This window comes from Hypanus sabinus, chromosome 9 (assembly GCF_030144855.1).
Source record: "Hypanus sabinus isolate sHypSab1 chromosome 9, sHypSab1.hap1, whole genome shotgun sequence".
Lineage (NCBI taxonomy): Eukaryota > Metazoa > Chordata > Chondrichthyes > Myliobatiformes > Dasyatidae > Hypanus > Hypanus sabinus.
Window position 1 is genome coordinate 40,095,573 of NC_082714.1, and position 21,103 is coordinate 40,116,675.

General features: G+C 39.3%; 1 protein-coding gene and 1 long non-coding RNA gene across 6 annotated transcripts; one reads left to right on the forward strand and one right to left on the reverse strand.

Annotated features, from left to right (window-relative positions):
* Window positions 1-872: 872 nt before the first annotated feature.
* Window positions 873-16,260, reverse strand: LOC132399288 (uncharacterized). Of its 5 annotated transcripts, none has more exons than XR_009513936.1 (3): window positions 16,053-16,260; window positions 12,567-12,751; window positions 873-8,597 (listed from the first exon to the last, which is right to left on the reverse strand). It is a non-coding gene; the product is annotated as an uncharacterized LOC132399288 (long non-coding RNA). The 5 variants fall into 5 exon arrangements; XR_009513935.1 differs by having other exon boundaries at window positions 873-7,024; window positions 15,957-16,254; XR_009513934.1 differs by having other exon boundaries at window positions 873-7,024; window positions 16,053-16,242.
* Window positions 16,261-16,308: 48 nt separating this feature from the next.
* Window positions 16,309-19,968, forward strand: LOC132399287 (actin, cytoplasmic 2). The gene is made up of 6 exons (XM_059979520.1): window positions 16,309-16,442; window positions 17,573-17,708; window positions 17,785-18,024; window positions 18,508-18,946; window positions 19,053-19,234; window positions 19,339-19,968. Exons 2-6 carry the CDS (start codon window positions 17,586-17,588, stop codon window positions 19,480-19,482), a joined length of 1,128 nt encoding a protein of 375 aa, XP_059835503.1. The 5' UTR covers window positions 16,309-16,442; window positions 17,573-17,585; the 3' UTR covers window positions 19,483-19,968.
* Window positions 19,969-21,103: the final 1,135 nt, after the last annotated feature.

The window sequence follows — 21,103 nt, forward strand, 5'->3', positions numbered from 1 at the left end:
TTGGCTTCAATAAGTGCAATTGGATCCTTGATTTCCTGACTTGATGACCCCAATCAGTTTGGATTTGCAGCAACATCTCCTCCACAACCTCCAACAGCACAGGTGCACCACTAGTCTGTGTACTTAGCATCCGGCTCTGCTCACTTTACACTTATGACTTTGTGGCAAGACATAACTCCAATGCCATATTTGAATGTAATAGGCCAAATCAAATGTGGTGACAAATCAGCGTATAGAAGGTTGGTTGAAAATCTGGCTGAGTGGTGCTGCAATGACAACCTCTCATTCAATGTCAGCAAGACCAAAGAGCTGATTATTGAACTTATGTGGTGGAAATTGGAGGTTCTATGAGCCAGTCCTCATTGGAGGAATCAAAGGTGGAGAGAGTCAGCAATTTTAAATTCCACTCTGTTAGTTTTTTCTCAGAGGACCTATCCTGGGCTTGGCACGTAAGGAGAATTATGAACAGTGCACCGCAGTGTCTCTACTTCCTTAGAAGTTTGCAAAGATTCGGCTTGACATCAATAACTGGGTGCATCATGGCCCGCTATGGAAACACCAATGCCCTTGAATGGAAAATCCTACAAGTAGTAGATAGGACTCAGTCTATCACTAGTACATGCAGCACTGTTGCAGGAAAGCAGCCTCTATTATCAGAGACCCCACCACTCAGGTCATGCTCTTTTCTCACTGCTGCCAATTAAGTAAAAGGTACAGGAGCCTCAGGACTCACACCACTAGGTTCAGGAACAGTTATTACCTCTCAACTATCAGGCTCTTGAACCAGTAGGATAAATTCACTCAATTTCATATGTGCTATCACTGAACTGTTCCCACAGCTTATGGACTCACTTTCAAGAACACTTCACCTCAAGATCTCAATATTTATTGCATACCTATTTATTAAAGACAACAGACTGCAAATACAAAATAATTAGAAATAATATACAACCTCATCCTATTACTGCAATTTTCGGTTTACCAATGATGGACTCACTGCATTTATCTTCTTCCACCCGTCAAATGATTGCATTTCTAACTCTGATGGCTAGAAGATCTATATTGTTGAATTGCAAGGAAATTAATCCTCCCACTGTATTTAATTGGTTCTCTCAAACTACGTTATGTTTAAATTTAGAAAAAATTAGAAGTGGTATATTTGATACTTCTATTAAATTTGAATAGATATGGAGACCATTAATCAATATTTTCATATGATGTAATATGACCCCGATCCAAGTTCATTTGACTTTCCAGCTTTTAGCTTATGTATGTTGAGAGGACCGGAAGTGACGACATTGATGATTATGTATTCTTGTGAGATATTATAAACAGCCCTTTTTTTTTCTTCTTTATTAGTCATTAGATTAGTAGATTAGTTAATTTTGCATTATTTTTTTTCTTTTTTCTGTTTTTTTATATCATATATTATGAAATATCTATACTTACCATGTTCATACATATACTGTATGGTTCATGTTTTGGTAAACCCATTTATACTGTAACCATTGTTTATGTCTTTTTTCATCTGTAATGGAATTTGTATGTTTGTAATTTCTTTATTAATATATCATTTGTATTTTGTCCATATTATTAATAATAATAAAGATTGAGAAAGAAATAATAATGATTGACTTTTGTATTTACAGTGTGTTGTCTTTTGTATAGTAGTTGCTTATCTGTCCAGTGCCATCTTTCATTGGTTCTATTATAGTTCTTGGATTTACTAAGTATTCCTGCAAGAAAACAAATCTCTCCTCTGCCTGTTCTGTTCTAACATGTTGGTCCATGGCCTCCTCTTGTGCCAAGATGACACCACCCTCAGAATGGAGGAGCAACACTTCATATTTTGTCTGGATGACCTCCAATCCGATGGAATGAATATCCATTTCTCCTTCCAGTAAAAAAAGATTCCCTCACCCTCGGCTCTTCTTCTATTCCCCAATCTGGCATGTTACATCTTCTCACCAGCCTGACACCTCCTTCTGGATTCTTTCTTTCTTCCCTTTCTCCTATGGTCCACTCTCCTCCCGTATCAGATTCGTGAAGGGTTTCGGCCTGAAATGTCAGCTGTTTATTAATTCCATAGATGATGTGTGACTTGCTGAGTTCCTCCAGTATTTTGAGTGTGTTGAAACAAATCTTAGTAATATGCATGTACTTGGACAATAAAATTACTTTGAACTTTGTTCTTTTAACACCAATACAAAGGAAGCAGTTGAACTGCGCAATGTAAAAAGCATTAAAGTACTAACCTATTAAATACAGTGGAAGTAGTTTAAACATGCATAACCTTATCAGACATTTGTAAAATTCATGCAAAGGATTGCAATTTTACAAGGCAAATTTTGCAAATATAAAATTATAGAAATCAAAATAGTTTATTTCATAAGTTTAAAAGAGCTGGAATGCTCTATGAAATAGGTCTAAATAACAGCACTTTCCAGTTATTATTTATAGTTACTTTCAATGTTGATTACTTATAAATTAATTGCCCTTTGAACAATTTGTGAGTAGCAACAAGACTGAGTGATTCTATCATTTTATAGGCTATTTCTAGTAACATGTGCAATATTTTAAAAAGCCCAACTCTTATAAAGCTGTAATTAAAACAAAATTTATAAATAAGAGGCACAGTAACAAGTTAAGGTTTCCATTCTCCAAGAGATCATGAAGGATATTGTACCCTGTCTGAGCTGAAAATTTCATTACCACAGGATGTGAGTTTCTGCTTGAAAGAACTTCTGGTTCTTTGATGATATTGATTGGCCGACGTACTTCACACCACCGCCTCTTTTTCAAAAGAAAACAACTTAAAAAAAAGTCCATATAAAGAAAGATTTTCACCAGTGTCTCCAGTTCATATCCTGTATTTGTCCATTTCCATGTTAGGGCTTTGATGTCAATTAGTTTAAATTCCTGAGCAACATGAAGCCAGTTTTGAATTACTTCAAAAAAGAGACAGATGAATTTTGATTTTATATATTAAATGTTTTTTGATCAGTCACTGAACACTCACTTCTTTTACAGTTGTAGTATGCATCTAGGGAACATTCAAATCTTGCTGCAATTTTTCTATTATTTTATTAGTAAAACTGAGCACTGGAAACCTGTAAGCAAATTAGTTTATTTCTAGTACTGACACTGTAGATTGTGGAATACAGTTCTGCTAGTGGTTTTAGTACTCTTGCAGAATTAACAGAAATCACATTGTCCATGTGATCTTCTAAACTAATTTTGATCGCCTGGGGGAATTTTTCAAAGTATTATTTCCCTTGGTACTTGCTTTTTCTTTGGATTTGGCCTTAGCCAGGGAGGTCACATGGGTGGGAGGGTTTAAGATTGGGGGTGGGAGGAATTGTCCAGTCATAATGCTCTGGCTACCATGAATGCTCAGTGATCATCTGTCCTTTCCTGCTTTCTCCTCTGTCTGGCAACATACAGTAGTTTCAATTCTCAAAGTGTACACATCAATGCTTGCTTTTCATTTTGCTGAGGCTGCCACATGGAGCAACCATGAGCGAGGAGGAATTGTTGTCAGTCACTCATTTTGATGTTTAGCAACGAAAGCTTTAGAAATGGTGCATTAATTTACCCGCCAGAATCAGTTTGCAATTATTTTGCTGTCAGCTGACCAGCACACACACACAGAATACCCAAGAGGTTTTTGAATGTGTACTTCATGGGTGTTGTGCATATCATTCACTTTAAAAGAACTGCTGGAAAATTTTCCCCAAAATTTTGTGGTTTTTATTAAGTTTTGGCAAGAAGAGTGCTTTTCTTGGAATTTGCTGGAATGTGTTTCTGTTCATTATTCAGGTTGCAGCTATGTTGGCAAGACTATTTACCCCCCCCCCCCCCCCGATTGCCCTTACAGTAGTGGTGAGCCAACTTCCTGAAGTAATGCAGCCATTCCTTGGGCATGTTTAGAATGATGATAGAAATTCCAAGGTTTAAACCAGTAATGATGAATAAGTAGCGATCTATTTCCAATTCAGGATGATATGTGACATGTAAGGGATTTAGTAGATGACTCTGTTCCCATGTGCCTGTGTTCTTGGATGGTAGACATTGGGGATCTGAATGGTGCTTTGGAGCTTTTATTCACTTTGCACACCTTTTTGCAAATAGCTAAAGCAGCTAATAGGCATATGCAACCACTGAAAGGGTTTATTACTCTTTCCAGTTGCATTTCTTCTTAATGCCAGATTGTGAACTTGAATGCAATGAGGAACTGGAGTTGCCTCTCTCTGAAGGCGTTACAGCCAAAGGTGAGAAAAAAGGAGAGGCCTTCCTTATACATAGAAAGCTGTTACTGGTTTCTTTAAATGTGCATAACTTCAAATGGATTAAGAAACCAGTGAAAAGCGCATCAATTCCACGGAAGATCTGGATCCTAAGTATAGAGCCTCAATGACCTCACATCATTCAGAATATTTTGGCCAAATTAAGTAGCTGCTCCAATTAGCTGAAGTTTCATGGAAACAGTTTAAAAAGTATTTGAAAGAAGTCAAATTGTCATTTACCTGAGGAAAAACAATTAAGTATTTAAATGAAATACAGGACAAATTAGAACACCATCAATACTGTTACAGTACTATAAGACTGTATTAGTTCCTAGTAGTTATTGATGGAGGGATTCATCCAGCGTGCACTGGCGCATACTTCTGATTGACTGTAAATGAACAAAATCAGTGCAGGCACTTAGTACAGATAATGGACTGCCTTCAGACAATGCTTTTGACAATTACATCCTCCAAATCTTCATTTTCATTGTAATATTCAAGGTAATTATCAATAACTTCAAATTCTTCATAGTTCCTAACTTGCTGAAGTAGTGAGATCATTTCATTTTCACTCCAGGCCGTTTTTGGCAGCTACAAACTTGAATGCTTGAAATCGCAGTGAGCAAAACATTTCTGAATTGTCTTACTGCTTATTTCTCACGACTAACAATGATTTAAAAAATCATTTTTTTTTAAACACAAGCACACACAACTGACACTACTTAAACACTGTTCGCTCAAAGTACTGTGTAGTGTCTATTGGCCACACAAGTGCATTTGTCTGATGCTAGTTAGAAATTGTTTGGTAACAGTCTCTTGCCCCAATTAAGCAGCAAAATGGCCCAATTAAATAAAGGGAATTCTGGCTATTTTCATGATTAATTTTTGTTCTTTAAGAGTTGTCCCAAATAACTGGTTGCCCTAATTAACTGACGACTCAATCAATCAGAATCCACTGTACACACTATCTATCTGTTCACTACCTTCACTGTTTCTTATAGCATTTTCTTTACACTTGCTCTTTTAATTACCACTTATCTACTTAATATCACTTCTTCAAATAATACTTAAGTGATTAACATTTTTCATACACATTGCATGTAGAAGCTGCAAATATAAACTCACCTCTTTGCCACCTAAAACTCTCTATGTAGCAAAGGGAAGCACCGACATTGTGGCCTACATGTGTATGGTGATGGAAAGAATTGGGAAATTAAAAAACAGGCAATTTAGATATAGAGAAAATGGAGATTCATTAGAACAGAATAACTGTTTTTCACTTGTACCTCTTAGTGAACCACAGGCAATTACGAGTCAAGGCAACTTCAGAACACAGTCACTTTAGTAAATTACATATGGGTAAACTCTCGTCGTCATTCTGACTGTTATTACTTTTTAAAATTATTTTTATGGCTCTGTTTCAGTATCACTATTTGTGGCAGAAAATCAAAATGAAGTTACCTTTGATGATGACATCCCTCTGGAAGATATATACCATAAGATGGGATTGGTAGTGAAGTAAACTTGCCATTCAAAAGGCCAGCTGTCCATGACTGCAATCAGCAGCATTCTACACTGAGTTGCCAGCTACTGGTGTTTCATCTTCACTGTTGCCACTCATTAAAAATCAAAATGACTCCTCAGAATGATCCCTCTTGGTAAGCTTCCATATTGCTGACTGCATGATATAAGCTTTCTAGAATTGCACCCTGGGATGTTTCAGGGGTAAAATAATGATTATCACCTTAACAGACACCAAAAAGCATGGATTCCTGTTCTAGAAGGAAGTTGCAAGGGCCAAAAATAAGTTAGGTCTTCGGGCACGGCTCTACAGGTCACTTTGGGCCCTAATGAGTGGATAGTCTTGTGTGAAAAACAACTCTCTTCTCAGAGTCAAAACTCTGCATAGTGACAGCATTGGATGGTTTCCAATTAAGACGGCATTGAGTTGTGATGTCAATGGATGTAGTGACTCAGACTTAATTGTTTTTTAGATTTGTAAGAATGATTTTGGGTACAGCACAGGTGTTAGGTTAGGGTTTAGGGACAGGGATGAGAGAAAGTTATAGGTCAGGAGCAGTAAATGAAGAGTCAGGGGCAGGTGCTTGAGGTCAGAGTGTTCCACGTTTGAAGGCCAGCAGTCCCCGAGGGTGGAGGTTTGGTCGGGCAGGTGCTGAGGATGAAGAGCAATGATTCACGTGGTCAAGGAGTGAGGTCGGTAGGTCCCGAAGTCAAGAGCCGGTGACCCCCTCAGGTCAGCAAGTCCTGGAGTTGGAGATCCGTGCAAGCAGATGGCACGAGAGCTGAACGTCCCGCAGATCGGTGAATTCCAGGGTCCAAGGGTCGCATGAATCTGGTGGTTGAGGCTCGAAGGTCAAAGTCCCGTGATCAGTAGTCCTGGAGTCAATAGCCAGAGGATCACCAAGTCCAGAAGTCTCTCTGCATCGGCTTGTCAGATATCAGGGGTCTGATGGCTGCAAATTCAAGCCAGCAACTGGAGGTCAGAGGTCTAGAGGCAGCCTGTCCAGGGTTGGAAGCCCGTCAATGTGTACAAGTGGGGAAAGGAGCTTGTTCTGCTGTTGTTGGTGTTGCTTATGTTGTTCTGCTGAATACTGTGGGCATGTTATGTTGGTACTGACATTTGCAGACTGATCCCATGCACGTCCTTAAGTTGTGTTGGCTGTTAACGCAAGAGGCGCATTTCACTGTCTGTTTTGATGTACATGTGATAAATAAATCTGAAATATAAATGTGAATCTGCAGTTGTTGATATTCTCCCTGTTTGATCCAACACAATACTGAGCAACAAATTAATATTTCAACTCCTTATTGAGTACAACTAACAAACACAATTTACCAGAAATAACCTATTTATTAAATAACTCAATTCAACTGTAACAAGATGGCAAAAGATAGATCCTACAAATATTAATTGATACATAACATAGTGGTTAAAATATTTGTGTATTCATCTTAAGGCACAAGTTTGTGTTCCACTGTGGAAGTGGAAACTTTCAACTCAACTCTTTAATAGAATGTGTAATTAAATTTCTAACCAGGCTTATAGCTTTTCGAGCAGGTTACCAGGAAAGTTGCTAAATTAAAGGCTACATGCACATGGGAGCAAAGTCCCATGGGAGACTGGTCAAGTTTACCAGCTTGACATTATGGATGAAGTAGTATATTGGATTCAACATTGACTTAGCAGTAGAAGCCAAAGAATGGTAGTAGATGGTTCTCTCTCTGCCTGGAGATCTGTTATTAGGGATCTGTTCTGGGTCTATTGCTGCCTGCCACCTATGTCAATGATTTGCATGGTAATGTAGTAAACATGATCAGCAAATTTTTGTATGATACCAAGATTGATCAGTAAGCAGCAAGGGAGGCTATCAAGGCTTGCACAAGCTGCTAAAGTGGCAGAAGCATTTAATGCACATAAGTGTGAGGTGTTGTACTTTGAGAGGACAAACCAGAATAGGAAATTCACAGTGAATGGCAGAGCACTGAGGAATGTGGTGGAACAAAGAGATCAGGAAATACAGATCCATAATTCCTTGAAAGTGGTTTCACGGGTAGATAGGGTCGTAAACAGAGCTTTTGGCACATTGGCCTTCATAAATCTTAAATGTTGAGTGCAGCAGTTAGGACATTATGTTGAAGTTGTATAAGACACTGGGAGGACAAATTTGGCTTCAAAGAAAATATGAAGTGAGGAAGAAAAAAGTAAAAAGAAAATAATGGATTGGCAAAGAGTAAATAGAAAATCAAAATATCAAGGAACAGAACACAAAAAGTAAATGGTTTTATTGACTCATCAAAAATTAGGTTGGGATGGAAAAAGAAACAAGGCCATACCACAGATATCAGATAGTGAGATGGGAGAAATATTAAGTCATTATTTAGTTTTGGTATTTATTTTATTGTGGGGTGGCATGGTAGTGTAGTGGTTAATGTGATCATTTTATAGAGCTAGCAATCACCAAGTGAGGTTTAATTCCTACCCTGAGTATAATAAGTTTATATGTTCTCTCTGTAATTACGTGGGTTTCTTCCAGGTACTTGTTTCCTCCCACATTTCAAAGACAGATGGTTAGGGTTAGTAAGTTGTGGGCATGCTGTGTTAGTGCCAGAACCATGTCAACACCAGCAGGCTGTTTCCAGCACAATCCTTGCTAACTTGAATTGTTGCAAATTATGCATTTCACTGTATGTTTCGATGTGCATGTGACAAGTAATGCTAACTTTATCTCTTCTCTCTTTATGGAGAAAGAACAGGTGGGCATGATGTTGGATGAAGAATTGAGTTCCTTCCTAATAGGAAGAGGAGATATATTAAATAATTAGGCACAGATTACTGGTCAAAATCAAAGATGATAAAATCCCTGAATTAAATAGATTACATCTATGTATTTACAAAAAAATCTAGATTAGAGATAAACAATGAACTACAGCAAATATTTAATAATTTGTCTAAGGGGTCATGCCTGATGACTGAGGGATAGCTAATGCAATACCTTTAATGAATAAGAGGATTAATGTTCAAGGAATTATAAATAAGTCTGTTTAGCTTCAGTTGTAGTATAAGTAATAGAATCCTTACTAGAATAAAACAGTTTGCAGAGAGGTTTAATAATGAGTAATGAACATGGATAAAAAGGAATTTCGATAAGGTACTCCATAATAGATTAAGATCACAGAATGCTGAATCAAGAGACAAGTAGCAGAATGGAGTTCTCAAAGGAGTAACGGATAGCTAACCACAATAGATGGTAGTTCACAACTTACCTTGAAGCTTTAGATTGTGGAATCAAAACTATAATTTCTAAATTGCAGATTATATCAAATTGAGGTGATATAGTCAATAATGAGGAGGTAAATGAAAATCAGGTGCAAAAAGGATTGGAAGAGATAATTAGGAATTATAAATCAGTCAGTTTAACTTCAGTAGTAGTATAAGTAATAGAATCCTTACTAAAATAAAACAATTGGCAGAAACGTTTAATAATGAGTAATTGGATCAGATAATAAGGATACAAGAAAATCTAAGATGATTTATGTACATATATTCCAAACCCAAGAAGCATACTTAACCTGACTGGTGAGTGGCAGGCAAAATTTACCAGATGGGATCACAATTCCATGCCAACAACAGGCTGGCAAAAAAAAAGTACAGTAAATATTCTTAGTTACAGGATATTTGGGAAGGGGGGAGAGAAAGTGGCAGTAATGATTAAGAAGAATACTGCAGGACATAAGTAATCAACTTAGAGTTAAGGTAGAGATATGGTTGAGATCCTGGAATTGATAAACTTGATAAGGAGGATATATCAGAAAGTCCAGCTGTACTTAGACCTGGTTCTTATGGGATGCTATATTGGTTGTTGTGAATGGTGTGGCATGGCATGCAGGGGAGAGGGAGGAGGGGAATGGAACTGCAAAAACCCTGGCTGCAATTTGCCAAACTTCTGGAGATTCAGATAGTACTACTCAAACCACAAATGTTAAAACCCTTGTTCAAAAAAATACAGGGAACAAACTGCAGGCCAATCAATTAACCACAACAATGGAGAAGTTCTAACAACAATAATCAAGGCAGAATTACCCAACTGTGGTTTGTTTAAAGGCTAATCAAATCTAAATTTTTAACGAAGTAGAAAAGAGGATTAGTGAATGAAATTTGTTATATCAGTTTGTCAAAAAGGAGTTGGTTAATGTGCCACAAAATAAGCTGTAATCATAACTAAAGGTCATACGACAAGAAGTGTTATGGCAGGTGGGATGGCTATGTAAGAGTACTGAAGGTTATTTTTCATGCTGGACAAAAGAATAAATTGGAGTTTCCTAGGACCACTGGTCTTCTTAATAAAAATTAATTATTTATACATTAATAAGTTATTATAAATTTATAACACAGAGCAGAATTTGGAGGTAAATTGAGTGAACTATGAGCAGAACAGCAATGGAACTTGAGAAGTAACCAAACTAGTGGTTTTAGCTGAAAAGTAATAGATGAAATTTAGTGTTAAGAAATATAAAGAGGACAGAAGAGATTAAGGATAATGATTCTGGAGATAGGGTACTATAGTTCTATGGATAGATTCACAGAACAGAGCAAATTATTTTGTCTGTACTCTTCATGCCCTTAAATTGGTTGGAAGTAGGAATAGTGCTTCATTTGGTGAAGGGATCAAAAATCAAGGGAAGTATAATGAAGGTGTTGACAAAGACCCAAATCTGATACAAATAATTTTATGCATGCATGCATGCACATATGGTTAAAAGTCTGAATCCACTGTCTAGACTGGTAGAAATGGCTGATTTGATTACAGTGCTTAATAGGGAGCTGGACAACTATTTGAAAGAAAAGAAATTGCAGGGACATGTGGTGACAGGGTAGGGAAATGATCAACATGTATCCAGTATAATCTGATAGGATAGACTGCCCCCTTCCATGCTGCAATAGTTTTGTGATTCAGTGCAATTTACAAAGATAATACCAGAAATGCAAGGATAAGCATATCAGGAAGTGATGGATACACTGGATCTCTCCTCAATGGAAAAGACCAAAGAATGACCCAGTGAAGGTGTTCAAAATTATGAATGGTTTCAGAGAAGGGATGCAGAGAAAGCAGACAAATAGAGAACATCGATTTATGACAGTCAACAAGAAATCTGGTAGGAAATTCAGTCAGAGGAAACATGTTTACCTAAAGAGTGCTGAAAAGTAACACAAGGTTGAAGTAAACACTATTTAAATGCAGGCTGCATAAGCATGCAAGGGAAAATGAGATTAGAGGTCTGGGTTGATAAACTTAAATGAGAAAATTAAATGGATACAAAACAGTGACATGGATCCACCTCTATTGATGCCTATTATCCTATAAAATGCTATATAAATGGCCAAATTGCTTTAAAACTGCTGTTAAAAAAAGAATGAAGGTGAGACTGGATGGTCCACCCAGCACCAACACAAGACTGAATTTCTGACTTTATCAGGAATTTCATTAGCATCTCCCCATGAAACTCTCCAAAACGGAGGGCAACAAAAATCAAAAATCAACTCCTGTCCAGATGACCTTCCAAAGTGCTCCTCATATACATCAGCACACTGCTGTCTAAATTAGTTACACTAGAGATTAGATCAACAACAGTGATATCCGTTACTTTCAAACCAGAGACAAATACTTTTTCTATGATGTATGCAGAAGAGCTGGGAGCAGAGCCAAATATATTTACAATTGAGATGCCAACAGGTGAAACTGGAACACAAGACAACACACATGCTCAATAACAAATATTGCATGCAACAGACATAGTTAAATAACATGCAAACAGATTAGATAGAAATTCTGTGGCCTTTCCAAATCTAGTCATTAATGGTAGTGAACAGCTAAATAGCTTATAACTTAAGGAGATTCCACAACATCTAAATCCTCAATGCTAGAGGGTCTCAGCACATGACCTATGAAAAATGCTGAAGTGTTTTCAATCTTCTTCAACTACAAGTACCAATCAATGATCCATTGCAAACATATAGGTGTGGCCTGGTATGGGAACACCAATGCCTTTGAGTAGAAAATCCTACAAAAGGTAGTGGATTTGGCCCAGTACATCCATCAAAGATCACCACCACCGAGGCCATGTAATTTTCTCGCTGTTGCCATCAGGTAGAAGGTACAGGTGCCTCAGGACAAAAACCACCAGGTTCAAGGACAGCTACTCCCACTCAACTATCAGGCTCTTGAACAAAAGGGGACAGCTACACTTATTTATGGATTCATTTAAGGACCCGGTTATATTGTTATTTCATTATTTGTTGCTATTTATTAATATCTGCATTTGCAGTTTGTTTACAGTTCCTGACGTTTACAGTTTCTGTTCTATAGATTTACTAAGGATGCCCATAGAAAAAATATCCCAGGTTTTATGTGGTGACATGTATGTACTCTTGATAATAAATTTTATGTAGAACACTGAACATTTTCAGCTTCCTTGTGAAATTATCACCATCACAGAAACCAGCCTTCAATCAATTAATTTCTCTTCAAGTAATAGAAATCACTATGCCCAGAATATTGCACATACTATGTGACTAGATATACAACATCCAGTTTTCTGTCGAGCACTCTGTCTAAGCTGCCAGTCATTACAACACTGGCATCTCCCTAACAATATGGAAAATTATCCAGCATGTCCTATCCATAAAATGTGCAACAAATCCAATCCAGCTAATTACTCTCAATCATCAAAGTGATAAACTATATAATGTGTAGTACTTACTTCTGATAACTTGCACACCTCTGCTTAGCTAGGAACTGGAAGGACCACTTGACTCTAGACTTCAATCCAATCCAAACATGGACCAAAGAGCCAAGTTCCTCAGGAGAAATTACATGGCCATCCTTTCCATCAGAGTAGAAAATGACTGAGTGTGTCATCATGGAGATCTAGTAAAACTGTAGTTACTGGGCAATGAGAAAACATTCCAGGGGTTAGAATCATTCCTCAACCAAAGGAATGTGGTTGTCTTATTGAAGTGAAACATTCTAGCCTAAGACATTAATGCAAAGTACTAAGTACTGTGTTCTAGATGTAATAATCTTTCAAATACATGAATAACATTTATTTATCAGTTAGATCTGTGAACTTGTGAGGAAGGTTGGGAACAAATGTTCACTATTGCACTATTGTTGATTTCATTTGTGGGAGTTTTATAGGAGATGTTTCTAATGCTAATAAAAATTCTGATTGAAGAAACAAATTTCATATTTCCCATCAGGCACTGAGACTGGGAAATCTACACAATATGACACTACCACTGGAGGGTTTTCTGAAAAATAACTGTTTTTGTTTGCCCACAAAACAATCAGCTTTCACCAAACTTCTTTCCCCGAAACCATGCTGAAGGGCCAGTGTTAAAAACGGCATTGTTTATCCATCCTGAGATCTATAGCCCCATAAATCTGAAATGCAGGCTCACACATGGATCCGAAATGCTTTTCCTATGGAGGTCAATGTTTTGTTACTCTCAGCTTTTGACCTTAAGAATCATTCCAAACCACTGTGTTGATCTCTATCATATCTGACAGATGGCTTCTTATTTCTGCATCAGAGAGATCACCTGAACTACATATCTAAGCAAAGAAGACTTAGTCTACTTTTCTTTTTGCACACAGCAGCACAGGGATTTATTAGAATTGCAGGCAGCCATCGACTGTAATTATCTAAAATGGTTGAGTGCCTGGCAACTCTCTGTGCCTCTGCACTGTTTTATCAGCCTGTCCAGGTTATTCTAAGCATTAGGAGCACTCTCTCAGACTTCTGTCTCCCATTAGTGCATCATCATTCTTTATGCAGAAGCCTGTCCCAGTAGCTGAAAGTATGCTGATTGTAGAGTGGAAGCTACTATAGAAGCGTGTCTGTTGATGTTGCAAGTTCTAGTCTAAGTGCCAGAAGCTGCAAGAATTAGCTACAGATTAACAAGGAATGAAAGATAACACAGGATAGTATCGCACAGGGAAGCAAGACTGGTATGGAACACTTGCAACTGAAGATCATTGTCTTTGTGGGATTTTAGAAAACTACATTTAAACTACATGATACCATTTAAACATCACTAAAATAGAGTAAGACATTGCTTAAGCCAACAATTCCCGGATCTAAACACTTCAGGGAGAAGAAACACAGTCTCTCAACATTTACCAGTCAGTCCCTAACAGTATCTCATGCTTCAATAAGATCATCACTTATTCCTTTAATTTAATTGACTTATCTCACTCAATTTACCCTTACAGAAGCACCCCTTCTCTTCAGGAATGAACCTGGTGTATCTACCCTTCTTTGCCTCAGATGTAATAGCTTTCTTTGGCCACATAAAATATCAGTCCAATTATAATCTCAATAAATTCCTTTATAATTTCACCATGGTTTATTTACACTAATACTTCAATACCCTTACAATAAGACCTAATACTACCATTTGTCTTCCTAATAATTTGCTGTACCTGGATCCCGACTTTCTACATTTTATATACCTGCAAACCCAGATCTCTTTGTACACCAACATTTACTAGTTTATTATCTATTCTTCACCTTTCCCTATCTAAGCTCCATCTACCATGGTACTGACCACTTTTAACTTCTCTGTAAACTGTGTCTTCTTTCAGCTATCTTTCCAATAATTGGCAGTGCCTCAGATCTGGGTATAGTGGTTCAATTTTTTTCTGCACATTGTTTGCAAGTTCTCTCTGTGGTCATGTGGGTTTCCTTTTGGTGCTTTGGTTTCCTCTGATATATGTTAAACTGGCTCAAGTAAATCACTTACTTGTGAACCTAATGGCAAAATGAAGCATAAGGGAGTTTGAGAGAGAATCTTTTGTACAGGTGCAGGGAAATTAGAAGCAAGATGCAACTAATGGAATGCCTCCTCTTGATGCAAGCAAGGGCTAAATGGCTTCTCTCTGAATTATTATGAGATAAAATTACAGGCCAAAAACATGAAATATTAACTCTGTTCTTCTCCCCATGGATGCTCCATGACCTTCTAAATATTTCTAGCATTCTATTTCTATTTCATTTTCCCAACAAGCTTTGCATTGTCGACAAATGTGAATACACTACAACCTGCCCTTTATGTACTGTACATGGATTGCAAATGACTTTGGGATGGTGATCTTTCTGCACTCCAGTGGAACATCCTGAGGACAAAAAAGATGCTTCAGATTACACAACTATCTTTAACATATTTCTTTGTTGAGAAACTTAAGCCCATAGTTAGAGTGTAGAAGTGAAAACGGTCCATCCTGGTATTGATAAATTAAGTGGTTCTCTTAGTTGACACAATTAATTCAACTGACTTTTCTATAATTATTGGAGATAGAACCCAAGCCAATGTTGGATGTTTTAGGTTGCTCTAATGTTATAAATACTAGATAGTACCAGCTTGTTGACAAATCTTTGTGCATACTGGCTTAAAAGTAGTTTAAATAATCGGGCAGCTATCTCACAAATGCTTTTTAATCTAAATATTGATAGTAGCACTTATCTATTTTAATAATAATTAAAGTATTTTAAAAAAAAGTTCTCACCCACTATTTTGATGTGACAACGAACAATTCCCAAGGTATTTTTGGTTGCACTTCAGGTGAAATTTGAGGGTCTCTTGCTGATCAAATACTCAGCAAAAATATATTTAACGTATTATGTCTAACGTTTTACCGTTGCCAAAATTATCCTTAATTTCCTCTTTTGCAACACAAGTGGTTAACAGATTCACTAGAGTGCATAAAGTAGTGGCTTATCTTCCCCACAGAAACATTTAAGAATTATTAGTTTAGTATTAAATATAATGGTAGATTAATCTTATCCTGTTACACTGATTATAAACCATCTTTAGGTAAATCATGTTAAAAGTCTAAACAGTTATATTTTACTACGTATTGCCGGTTCCCATTTCAGTAAACTACCATGTTTTACAATAAGCCCCGATTGTTCAGTTCCTCAAGTGCGGTGCAGTGATCTGTGATTAATAAACGTGGAATCGGAGAGCTGCACCATAAGATTATTTGGCCCATCGTGTCTGCGATACTGAAAGAAAAACAGTTCAGTTTCACACCGCCCTTTCTTTGGGATTCCTTTGTTTTTACATCCCTCAATTATTTATGCACTGACCTTCGTTAAAACTCTAACGCATCCTGCTTCCACCTATTTGCATATTAGGCAACTACATGACAATAAAGGCACTAACAAAACGGGGGCAAAACCAACCTTCCCAATTTTATATGTGTTAGGAATGGAGATCTATCGGATGGCAACGGGAGGCTTGGACATCGCAGACGGGTGGCCATGAGGAAGGGCAATGGTCCTGGCCCGGTTACTGGTGGGAAGGAGTGGGGGTGGATGGAAGGAGTTTGAGTGGGGGGGGAGTTGCCGGTGGGGAGGGGGGGAAAGGGGAGGAGAGAAGGTGGTGACGCTCAGCCAATAGATGCCAAGCTTTCGCAAACCTTCCCTTTTATGGTTACAGAAGGGTGTGGGCGGGGCCCGTTCGCGGGGCCGGTATAAGAGCGACAGACACGCCGGCTTGCAGCACTCTGAGGCTTGATTGAACTCACCGGCTGATCGCTAAGCCAGGCTTGCACCTGTGAAGGGAAACCAACGGTAAGGATTCAAAACGCAACGGAAAGATCCCATCAATCAGATCATTTTAAAAAAATATATAGTTTGTGGCGTCGCAGGAACATAGTGGGGAGGGGGCAATGAGAGATTCCATGGGAGCATCATGGAGTATTTCGTTCCCGGGAAGGGTTATTGGAGGTGGGTGTTAACTAAGTGCTATGTTAACGGGGACGAATTAAAGCTGAAGTCTTAAGAATAAAAGTAACGAGAGGGAAAAAAATTGACAATGGCGTTGAAGTGTGGATTATCTGGGATGGAGGGGCGGGATGATGGTGGATCTTTCTGGAAGCGCCAGCCGTGGGAGTCCTTATATGCCACGGAGCGAGTGACCGACTGGTGACGGTATTCGGCCTGCTGTGCGCCGGAGAGGAGGTGATTGTGTGGGGGTTGGGTGTTGAAATACCCTCTGCCGGTCGGCCCATCCAGTGGTGCCTGCCACCGGGATGGGCGCTAGATGCCGGTCGGTGAGGTGCATCTGCCGGCTGGGTAACGGTCCCCACTCGGGGCGTGGTTCTCCCTCAGGACTCTCGGCGGGGTGGGTGGACGGACGGACGGCCGGCCGGGCAGTGGAGCGCAGATTTCGGTCCCCCTCCCCTTCCCTCCCCTCCGCTTCGCGGCTCGGCCACCTTGCGCTCGGCGCATGCGTCACGCCGGTAACTCTCCACACCCGGGCGGGGGCGGGGGCGGGGTTGGCGTGGAAGCTTCTAGCTCGATGTGGCTGGCTGGCTGTACCCCTCTTTCCTTGGGCGGTGAGTGTCGGCAGCGTGCTCTGTGGTGCGAGGACTTTGTTCCGTTTAGGGAGTGGCAGCAGGTTGTGTTGGATCTGGCCCATTGCCTGCTAATGGTACAAGCATTGCCTTTTATGGCAATAGGAGGGGCGGTCGGCGGCGTTCCTTTGTCTGCCGGTTGAACGCGGGCGCTGCAGTCCTAGCGCCCTCTGGCGTCCGGGCGGAGACATTCCGGACAGGGAAAAGAACTTAACCATTCCGTCTCTGACATTGATTGAATTAGCATCCAGCAACAATTAGACATTTTTCATAATTTCTCCTTGCATATTTCCCGTGATCATTTATATGAATCGGAACGCTGATCATTGTACATTTCTTCTATAGGTAATAAACAGCCATGGATGATGAAATTGCAGCACTGGTCGTTGATAATGGCTCTGGTATGTGCAAGGCTGGTTTTGCTGGAGATGATGCCCCACGTGCTGTCTTTCCTTCCATTGTTGGTCGCCCAAGACATCAGGTACAGGAATGACTGCTTACATTCTAGTTATGATTAGTTGACAACTGGTTACTAATAGATGTCCCTGTTCTTTTAGGGTGTAATGGTTGGAATGGGACAGAAAGATAGCTATGTTGGTGATGAAGCCCAGAGCAAAAGAGGAATCCTGACTTTGAAGTACCCCATTGAACATGGCATTGTAACCAATTGGGATGACATGGAGAAGATCTGGCATCATACTTTCTACAATGAATTGAGAGTTGCACCTGAAGAACACCCAGTCCTGCTTACAGAAGCTCCCCTGAATCCCAAAGCCAACAGAGAAAAGATGACACAGGTACCAAAATTGAAAATGACCACATTATACCACCTTGTTGCCCTCTACTTTTCTTTCTGAAAACTCCCTTTCATTCTTTCCTATCCTTGTTCACAGGGAATCTTTCAAAGATGACATTCTTTCCTGGAAATTGCAAGGTTTCATTTGCTTTCTCACTTGAGTTCCATTAACTTATGCATGTTTTGTGTGCTATTCTAATCTTCAATTGTATACTGTTGGTATAACAGGTTGAGTTTGGGTATTTATTGACTTTAATTAGTTTCCATTATTTCAGGAGTTCAGGGAGGAGGGATTTAAGTCCTTGTAAATAATTGCAAGAGTCTGACTAGCTTTTTACCTAGTGGTAATTTTGCTGTAAATCATTGCATGCTTAACTGATTCTGCTCTACCACTGTGGCTCAAAGTTTAGCATGTTGATGCCCCTAATTCCTTGGCATTCAATTTGAAATTTTGGCCAATAACCATCTCGCCTGTCTTTTACAGATCATGTTTGAGACCTTCAATACCCCTGCAATGTATGTTGCCATCCAGGCTGTGCTGTCTCTGTATGCCTCTGGTAGAACCACTGGTATCGTGATGGACTCTGGTGATGGTGTAACCCACACAGTGCCCATCTATGAAGGTTACGCCCTGCCCCACGCTATTTTGCGTCTGGATTTGGCTGGTCGTGATTTGACAGACTACCTCATGAAGATTCTGACAGAAAGAGGCTATTCTTTCACCACTACAGCTGAGAGAGAAATTGTCCGTGACATCAAGGAGAAACTCTGCTATGTTGCACTGGACTTTGAACAAGAGATGGCCACTGCTGCTTCATCATCTTCTCTGGAGAAGAGCTACGAGTTGCCTGATGGTCAGGTGATCACCATTGGCAATGAGCGATTCCGATGCCCTGAGGCACTCTTTCAACCATCTTTCTTGGGTATGTGAATGAACTGACACAAGTAGTAAATGTTCTAGTGGTTGAGTGCTGCTGATTAAGATACTGGCAGTTTAATTTGCTAATTAAAAATTATTTGTTCCAACAGGTATGGAATCTTGTGGTATTCATGAGACCACTTTTAACTCCATCATGAAATGTGATGTAGATATCAGGAAGGACCTGTATGCCAATACTGTCCTGTCTGGTGGTACCACCATGTACCCTGGCATTGCAGACAGAATGCAGAAGGAAATCACTGCTCTAGCCCCAAGCACCATGAAAATCAAGGTAATTACAGGCTTATGAATGTTGTGTTGGTTAAAATCTATGGCTTTGTGGTTTGTCTGATGTAAGCCATTAACAAAATGTACTAATAAATCTTTTGTTTCTAGATCATCGCCCCACCTGAGCGCAAATACTCAGTCTGGATTGGAGGTTCTATCTTGGCTTCCCTGTCTACCTTCCAGCAGATGTGGATTAGCAAACAAGAGTATGATGAGTCTGGACCTTCCATTGTCCACCGTAAATGCTTTTAAATGGACTGTAACTGTCACAAATGATTGCGCGAGATGAATTGGCATGGCTTTAGTGCTTGTCTCAGGAATAAAAACTGGAACAGTGAAAGTGTTGGTGGTATCTTTGGCAACAAGCATCCCAGAAGTTCCGCGATGAGTTTCAAGGACTGATTTGTACATTAGGCATTCCAAATATTGATGTAAAGGATTGCATTGTCTTAAGGTTATAAAGCCTCTGTGAAGGCTGCCCAAAAGTGGGAGCAAATACTTAACCTTGTGTGTAGTATTGCTTATATGTAAATTATGTAACCGAGAAAATGTCCCGTTTTGTACTCTTCCGCCTTAAATTTTCGGTCCTCTTTGATTTTGGTATGCAAAAGCTTTACCTTTATACAACACAAGTGAGGTTTACATCCCTGGGCACAAAACAAACCATTTAAAACTTGATGCCAGATTGTGGGACCTACACTGACTAATACAATAAAGTGCACATGTTTAAATGGAAAATTGAGTTTTGTACATTTTTTTTTAAGACAGTTGTCTATTGTGCTGACAAATTCCTTATTCCTGTTTTTTTACAGGCTGGTTTAATCAATCTACTTTGTATCCATATTAAGTTGTACTATTGCTGTGCTCTTGCCTGGCAATGTGGAGTAGGAGATGCATCATTCTTCACTTAAGGCCTTATTCCAAAGGGGCAACTTCTTTCGTACTAATGGTCAAAGAGTGGAGAGACAATGTCTTAATATTTAGATTTCACAGTAATAGTTCACTGTTCAGTGGGAATGAGCTTGCCTTTACTACCTGTTGGCAGAAAGAAAGGTCCTTCTTGGGCTTATTTGTTAGCCAAACTGAACCTGGAAGACTGAGGGACCACTTGTAATCCATTCTCTGGCCATGACCTGTTAGGCATAGGTGCCCCTACCAAGAGCCAAAATGGGGCCCTGACTCACTGTCATTGAGTTGCACAGGCCTTCAAACCCTATGACAGTTGTGGCCCTCTTGAAAGGGGAATGAGCTCAGCCTGCTTACTTGACCAACTTCTCTAGGCATTGGAAGCTTGGTGTTTTTTTTCCCCCCACCTGAGAATCTAGGCACGTTTGGGCCTTGCTGTTTTTTTTTGCTGCTCATTCAGGGATTAAGAAGCAGAATTCTGATTAATAGACTTGTCACAGTAAAGTTGACCTAGTTACAGAATATATGCCAATTACTATTAATTCAGGAAAGTTAGCAAATGTCCGGTGGGGGTGGGAGAAATCTTGCAGTGTAAATATCAAGAATTAGATTAATACATGGGTTTTCCCCCCAGTCATTAAGCTTTTTAAAACCTTCACCCATAACAAATGTGACACACTCTTAATAGTGATGTTTTCAGTTATTACACTAGTTGTAGCAGGATTTTTAGCACCTTACCCTTCAGATTTGTGATCATATGTTCTACAGCCCAGAAAAAGGCCCTTCTAGGTCTACTGCCATTGATTTGCACCTGAACCATACTCCTCCATGCACTCACATCCATGTACTTAATCCAAACTTATGTTTAAATGTTGAAATCAAACCTGCATCCACCAAATCTGTTGGCAGCTTGTGTATTCACCACCCTTGAAGTGAAGTTCATCCTCAGCTCTCACCTTTCACCCTT